At 32.3% G+C, this 8,221-nt stretch overlaps 1 protein-coding gene across 1 annotated transcript; it reads right to left on the bottom strand.

Moving 5' to 3' along the window:
* Window positions 1–297: 297 nt before the first annotated feature.
* On the bottom strand, window positions 298–5,312 carry LOC148622509 (cell adhesion molecule 2-like). The gene is made up of 4 exons (XM_088572524.1): window positions 5,146–5,312; window positions 3,823–3,929; window positions 2,403–2,607; window positions 298–473 (listed from the first exon to the last, which is right to left on the bottom strand). Exons 1-4 carry the CDS (start codon window positions 5,207–5,209, stop codon window positions 466–468), a joined length of 384 nt encoding a protein of 127 aa, XP_088428650.1. The 5' UTR covers window positions 5,210–5,312; the 3' UTR covers window positions 298–465.
* Window positions 5,313–8,221: the final 2,909 nt, after the last annotated feature.

Here is an 8,221-nt window from a genome sequence, read left to right as displayed (position 1 = left end):
TATTCCATTACTTGAGGATAAAATATGCAACTCTTCTTACCACAAATCACCCAGGCATAGATGCAACTGACATTGATTCACATTGCGTCGCCCCCTTTCCAGCTTTCTAGGTCTTTATTTTTCTCCAGAAGAAAGCATATCTTTAGTCAAAATTACCATTGTTATCAAACGTCATTAATTTTAAGTAGGAAGAATTTTTTTAATGTTTTTGTTAGGTAGTTGTTTTTTCTTTTCTTTTCTTTTTTTTTTTTTTTTTTTTTTTGTGAAATATTCTTTTCCCATTTGACTACACTCATATACAAGACTGTGTAGGCAGATTTAATAATGGTGGAGGTCTATTTACACAAAAAAATTTTGTCACATGTTTGTTAACACGAATCAATCGTTATAATATTTTCATCTGCAAACTTTATAAAGAACAAAGCAAACGTGTGTATACAGCATCAAGTATCTATCTTCGTCATTTTAGTCCTCTGTAAAGAAATAAAATGATATTAGATATTAGATAAGATAAGAGAAGATTGATAATGATGAGATATATTGGCAAAAAATACCGAAGCGTGAAAAATGTGACAGTTCAAATACGTCAAGAACAGGAGACAAAGACGTTATACTTACACTAAGTAACGAACCGAAAACGGATTACATATAAAAAGGAATATAATCAAAACAAAGCATAACACAAAAAATAAAGCACTAGTAATATGAAGGCCCACAAAAATCTAGGAGTGACATCAGGTGCTCTGGGAGGGTTAGTATTTCCTGCTCCAAAAGCGACACCCGTCATAATGCAAGTGAGTGAAATCCAGTAATAATGAATAATGAATAAGTAGATAATAGCCACGTTTAAAAGGTACAAAGAAGCTACATACAAAAAACCTAATAAAATGGACAAAAATATAGAGAATATAGGTCCAAATGTTCGGTCTTACGGCCATCGAAAGGATTTATTTACAATTTCAACGTATGATGGAAGTATGATTACTACATGAAACCATATTAAATCATATGACCTAGCTCATTTCAATTGATCCGATACACTTATATAAAAAAGTTGCACCACTGCAGCCAGTAAGTGTCAAGTTCAGTAGGTTGTCAATCCGGTTGTTATATTGCCACTTAGAAATGGGAATTTAGTTTACAATTATCACATTTGTCAAAAAATTTTGAAACCATTTAGATTGTAAATTTTGGACTACCAAAGGTGGCGGTACCGAATTATCATGACTTTTTATACATGGTGATAATGATCCACAGATAAACGTTCACATATACACAGTTCATATCATGTCACGAGATCTCAAATTTCTGGGATCATTATAGAATCCAAAGAAACCACTCATTAACAACTTAGATGAAGCAAAATAAAGGGTGACATCACAAAAATAAGAAAATTAAAATCTTATTTGGTATCCACGACCATTTTAATCTCAGGACAGATGTATCAGTATGCAGTTTGTTAGAATTTCTCGGGAAGTCTATGTTCTTGACTGTATTTTTGACTTGTAAACTTTGCTTCAATAGTCTGTACGAATTTTAACATGGTACACAATGTCATTTTTAGCATTAGATACTATCTTATTTGAGTTGGAATATCTTTAAACTAAATCTGTGGAACAAATTTTGACGAACCTTTAAACTATTAGTTATTCTATAGTAATGAAACTATCAGTGAAAGTTGGATTAGTATATTATAACAACTCAGTATAGTTCAATCTTGAAAAAAAAACAAGAAAATTTTCACCAATATCCATATATCATACGACTACCAGGCAAATTCTGTATCACAAGATACAAGTGAAACAAATAATTCGAGGATTTATTAAAGGGTCTATCCAATATAAATGTATTACTTAACATTTAATATCAATATTTCATGAATCGGCCACTGCACGATTTTTAGACAGGACTGTTCCTTTAATATATCCGGTATGAACATTGTATATCACAGAAGACAACTTGGTTTTAAATGGTTGTTTTTTTTAAGTGAATCAGTATCAGAAATAAGACTTAACGAATAAGTTATTCATATTTGTTAATTACATTGTTGTATTTATATTCATGTTGATTTCAATTTGACCTCAACAAACGGAAAAATAACTATTGGTGGAACTACAAAGTATATGAATTAATTTATATAGGTATTATAATAGACAAGTGAGCATTTTCGTTTGTGAATTTTGATCTAATGTATACTAAATTCATCCATGGATATTTCCATGGAAATTTCGCGGTTTCCGAGATTAATCTGCATACGCGCGCAGTTTTAAATTTGCCATCGTATTATAAAATTTTTCGAAGAAAAATATTAGAAACTATTAACGACAGTTTAATTTTTGCGTTTAATAGTGAAAAAAAAATAAAGTTACTTAACGTTCCCTTAAATGCATCATGAAACATACCTAAAACATGCAGCGTGACTGTTTTTCTTAGGACAGGTTTGGTATTGACCTGACATTCATAGTTGCCAGAGTCAGTATACGTTACATCATAAATAACTAGGTTCCGCTCGTTCTGGAAAGGCATTTCTACGCTTATTCTATCGTCGTCAATAATTCTGCTAACGTCATAGGTTAGGAGAGTAGAGAACTTGTCAGTCCATACAACCTATATTGTAAAAAAGCATTTTGTTCATTCGATTGAGAAGGAAAATCTGAAATGTAATGTTTATCAATCTTTTTTTCTTCAGTTTAATACAAACAGAAATAAACCGCTTTTGACGTCAAACTGGTGTATATAAACAGATGAGTAACTTTTGTCCATGTTAATGTTGAATTGTAGGACCTAACTACCTGTTGACTCACACGTATTGAAATGCTACTGACCCTCTGTCAAATTGGATTGTGCTGTAAAGAATTATAGTTTTGTGGTCGTTTAGTTAATTCAAATTATGATGGTGTGTCAGACAGAAGAAAGCGTTGTTTTTATCCGTATCAAAAGTCCAGATCTCCTGCAATGCCACATTTTATGTATAATTAGTTATAATTGTTCTATAGCTTTGATATAGATTTGTTAAGGTGAACAATATATTTTAAAAAATGGTAGCATTATGTAGTAGTTAAAATAATGACTTTCCATTAATAAGCATCACGGGATAAAAACAAACGTGAAATTTGTTTCTGTGTATCAATTCTCATAGTAATTTAAAAGAGAAATGAAACCATAAAAGTTAATTTAATGTATGAGTTAATAATACCTCGAAAGAGGCTTGGTAGATTAGACAAAAATGCTCATTTGTTTAACTGTCAATGTAATGGCATAAATAATGTTTTGAATGAGCGAATACACAACAAATATGTGAATTAATGTCAATAAATAATGCCTCTGGTTAGGGACGGAGCGTTATCCTCTGAGACATGTACGGCTCGAAATTGTTTTGTCAGAATTTATGTAATTCGGAAATGGCATATGCAGTAGGAACTGACTAATTAAACTTTTAACGTAGACTCACAGCGTGATTTGTTCAGTCTCGCATATTCCCGTCGGTCAAGACATTAGCAATATAGCAGCATAGCCGTGCATTATCAAACATTTGTATTGAGTACAAATAGCTGCGTTTCTAATAGGCAAAGACTAAATTCATATTATATACCCCTTACTTGTAGGTGTCCTCGACAAGTAGTCGTAAAAATCTGTTCATAAAAATGTAGCTACCAGACGGATTGACAAGGGCAAATTATTATACCCCCAACTTTGGAGCCAGCTTGTAATTAGTAACTTACCACGAAAGTACCAATGGATTTTAAAAAGGATAGCAACACGTATGCATGGGTCAAAATATTCAAATTGTGATTAATTATTCAATTTCATGTGTAATTTTACCTTGTGTCCGCCAAGTTGACTGATAACACATGTTAATATTGCTTTTTCCCCGGCCTTGACAGTGACATTCTCAAATTTAGTGTCAATTGAAACTTCTGCAACAACATCTAGAAATAAAAGACAGAATAGATATAAAAATTTACATACTTTTACGTGACAAAGATACTTTTGTTTCCTATAGTGTCCTCTTAAACAATTACGATAGTACTTTACGAGATCCATATAAAACGCACTCAAATTTACATAAATAGTCCCTAATTGTTATTTATTTTACATTTTTACCGATCTCTGTCTGTGCATAAAAACAACCTTTTTAGCATAAAAGAATTAATTTGAGATCTTAAAAATTGAATAATAATCGCAATTATTCATACATAAGTTCTAAGGTTTATTATTTTTACCTTACTATGTTTCAGGTCTTGTTTATTTGAAAAGTTTTTAGTTTTCTTTTTTAAAGCATGTATGACTAAGGAGTTCCTTCGAGTTCAGTTTCCGCTATATAGATGACGTATTCAATAATAGTCAGTAACAATCCTAGTTTTTGGCATTTTATACATTTACACAAAGGAAATAGGAATAGACAATATGAAGTAGTCAGCCTCATATCTTGACCATACACTTACAGATCGATGGAAAAGGAAAACCCATGATTATACTATACGACAAACGCGATGACTTCGCATTCCGGAAAAGTGTGTTTTCTATAAGATCGAAATAATGCGTTTCCATTACATTACTTAGCTAATATTTTCTTAAGCGAAATCTTGAATTATATTTAATCTGTGACTATATCCCTTCAGCACCTACGTGTGGAGTTTTCTTATCACAACTCATACGTTATGCCAGAGTTTGTCGTAACTACACGGACATTTTTGTACCGTGCTAGACTTCTCATAATAAGGCTCCTTGAACAGGGTTATGTTGCTTCAAGATAGAGGATATCAATACAGAAATTTTATGGTCGTCATCACAAAATGCAATACCGCTTTGTTGACCGTATCATTGATCGTCTGCCTCGGACGTGACATTTTATTAACAACTCGGTGGGTGTTTCTAGAATAGAAGAGAAACTTACGCTGCCGGTGCACCTGGTCCATGCTCTCAGTCTTAAGAGGAGTCTAGGTTATTCATTTACTTGGGTTCTTTGTACGTGTGTAATTTTTTGTTATTTCATTTTCTTTGGTGTGTGTGTTTATTTTCCCTGTCTAATCCATCCTTTGAATTAATTCTTTTGGTTATCGCTCGAATCTTGGTTCCCTTGATTACTCTTTGAAATTGGCTTTTTGACTCTTTTTCCTATTGAAGAACATTAAAAATTCTTACCTTCGACATTTTGAGTCATCACAACTGCCAACAGCAGTAAACTTTTTAACATGATTTTCATCATTTTGGTAAACTAACTATTTAACATTAACAAATAGAAATTTCAACTCCCTTTATAAATATCACGTCAACATACACGTCCTGCCATCTGGTCTACTTATCTACTATATCCGTTATATAATTGCCCAAAACATGTCATTACACTTACAAATGATAAAATAACAAGATTAATTGGCGTCAAGTAGTGATCTTTCTCAAAACTATCAAAGTATGATTAAAATTCCATTTCTCCTTTTTTTTCGTATCCATAAAAACAATTCTCTCTTTGTCGAGTTTGTATGACAAGAAACCCTCTAATTCCCAACAACTCAAGATAATATTAATTGGGCTCCTGATTTCATTCAAATGCTTCATATTTCCCCAAATATTGATAACAACAATTCGTTTTGAATATTTAAGTGTTCAGTATTCATGCCGATTGGTCTGCTACCATAAAACTACTCCCTTGAGATAAAGTATTCCGTTCATTATCCAGAAATAGACGAGAAAAAAATAAGGTTTTTTTATTCATATTATTCTTAATGTTTTTCATTTTAGATATATGTTATAAAACTTATTGTTGTATAGATATGGCCACTATCAAAGTTGCATTAGATATGGTCATTATCAAAAATAGACTTGGAATGGTATTTAGATATAAGGCATAATCAGATTTTTTGCTTTTTTTTTGTTTTGTTTTTTTTTTTTGTTTTGTTTGTTTGTTTGTTTGTTTGTTTGTTTTATTGTTTTGCTTTTTTTGTTTTTTTGTTTTTTGTTTTGTTTTTTTGGTTTTTTGGTTTTTTTTATATACATAAAACATGTATTCCTCTTAATCAATACAGAGGAAAGCACAGTATCATACTTATAAGGCTGAATAAACAAAATCACTAATGCCTAGATTTCATCAGCTCGGTTAGATTTGTTATTACTCTTCATTAAGTACTGTTGATTTGTGAAGTGTGTTCAATTATTTCATATTACTGGTGGAAACTTCCATACCTCTTTTTGTTCACAACATAATTACGCAAATTAAATCCTCTTTCATTTACTTTTTTTAGCGCGATACAAAAAAGCGTAGTTATGGCAACCTCTGGCTTAACGTATGATATGAAAATTCCATACGCAGATGCTGAAGGGATATTCCCACAGATGAAAGGAAAGTTGAAAATACGGAATGGCAAATCATCGCGATTGCCGTAGAGTTTGGTCAATAGTTTTCAATCGATCTTTAAGTGAAGTCAATAATACGTCTAAATGGCGGAAACTGATGTTAAAAGATCTATATAAAAGATGTTCCGTGTTTTTTATCTGGTCAGCTATAAGGTCAGCCTCATAAGAGTGAAGGAATAGGTCAGCAAGTAGAGGAGCACAATTCGTTCCCATTGGAATGCCGACCTTTATAGTTGAAAAACGCGTCCACCACACAGGACAGTTATATTGTTGATAAAAAAAATTCCAGCATTTTGGAAACATCTTCTTCGGTATATTTGGAAGATGATTAAGAATTATTTTTTACAAATCACGAGGAATCTCTACCAAAAAACAACATATTTTTATATATATGTACCGTCTTTTTTTTTGAGTAACAACGATGTACAATGTTTTTAAGTTGAGATTTTTGAACTTGAACTTTAGTCTTGAACTGATTGTCTCTAAAAGATCTTTCGAATTTTTCAGGATCCACATTGAATTAATACCACTGCGGGAATAACAAGTGTGGTCGGACTGGAGACTCTCTTTGATAGCTGTGAGTATAGCAGGTGAAAGCCTTGAAAGATGTTTGGTGGTACATTTTGCAGGTCCAGCTATGAAATGTTGTTTGTATGGATTCTTGTGGAGTATAGAAATCCAGTGCATAGACGGTAGATCACAATCATCGTCTTGGTAGAGAGACCAAAAGAGGATAACATAATTTTTTTTTTGTTTTCCACTATCTTTTCTTTTGAGAGCGTGGTAGTATTATAGGTCATTACTGTCATTATTTTCTATGTTTCCCTCTCTCTCATGATAAATATTGGACGTAATACGTTTTGCAGGAAAAAAACATGTTGCTTTGGGCTTTGTCAGCTGGTACGATGACATTATTTGTCATATATAGTAGACAATGTTTTTATTACATCGGGGTCCTTTAAAACTGACACTAATTGACCTGCTTAAAACTTTAATACGTTTCAAAATTAAAGATCTCACAGCTTTTACCCACTCTGACAGTGTATCAATGTCTTCTTGTTGTCGTTTTATTCATTTTCTTATGTAGTCCTTTTAAGTTATAATTTCAATTTATGGAGCGTGGTTCACGTATTTAGGACCTTTAGAAAGAATCTTACAGAGAGATTCGTTTTCGATGATGTTTAAATCTCCCTTAATAATGTGACCAGAATAACCATATTTGAATGGAGAGTTTTTGCAAAAGAACAATCAGGTTTTTAGCTTCAATCTCGAGGTCCTGCAATAGTCTAATATAATTAAAAATTTTGGCTTCAATAGGTGAAGTATAGGGATATGAAATAATCGGTATTAATTTTTCTTTGAAATACGGGAGAATTTTGTTCGTGACGTGGTGTAAAGAGTCTGTGGAACTGTGGAAACCAATAACCAAAATGATGGCCACAAGTCGGTATAATGATGAGGTATGTTCAGAAACAGGTGTGTCAAGACTTGTTAAAGGGTGTGCAGTGGGGTGAGATGTACCGAATAAAGTTTAGTTCGAATGTGATGAAGTCTAAGAGGTTTTTGTATGAAAGGAAGTAGACCATCTATGCATCTTTAGGTGATGTATAGTGGCGATGGCCATGACTCCTTGTCCGTGTTGGATTTTTTATTTAAATTTTAAATTTATCTACCATTATTATATTGGCTTATAAGGTTTCTTATACTTTTGATGTTGTCATTGCCCCCTTAAGGTATTGCAATTAAAGATTACATTTTGTGGTTATTCGTAGTTCTAATCAACTAACAACTCCAAATAAAAGAACATACATGATTATTTTGTATTATGAACACGCATACTTTGTACAAATAAATGTGTCAGCTTCCA

The sequence above is a fragment of the Perna viridis genome, chromosome 3 (assembly GCF_037379345.1).
Source record: "Perna viridis isolate PV_CMFRI_1.1 ecotype Kerala chromosome 3, ASM3737934v1, whole genome shotgun sequence".
Taxonomy (NCBI): Eukaryota; Metazoa; Mollusca; class Bivalvia; order Mytilida; family Mytilidae; genus Perna; species Perna viridis.
The sequence above is the reverse complement of the archived record's forward strand: the minus strand, read 5'-3'. Positions and strand labels throughout refer to the sequence as shown.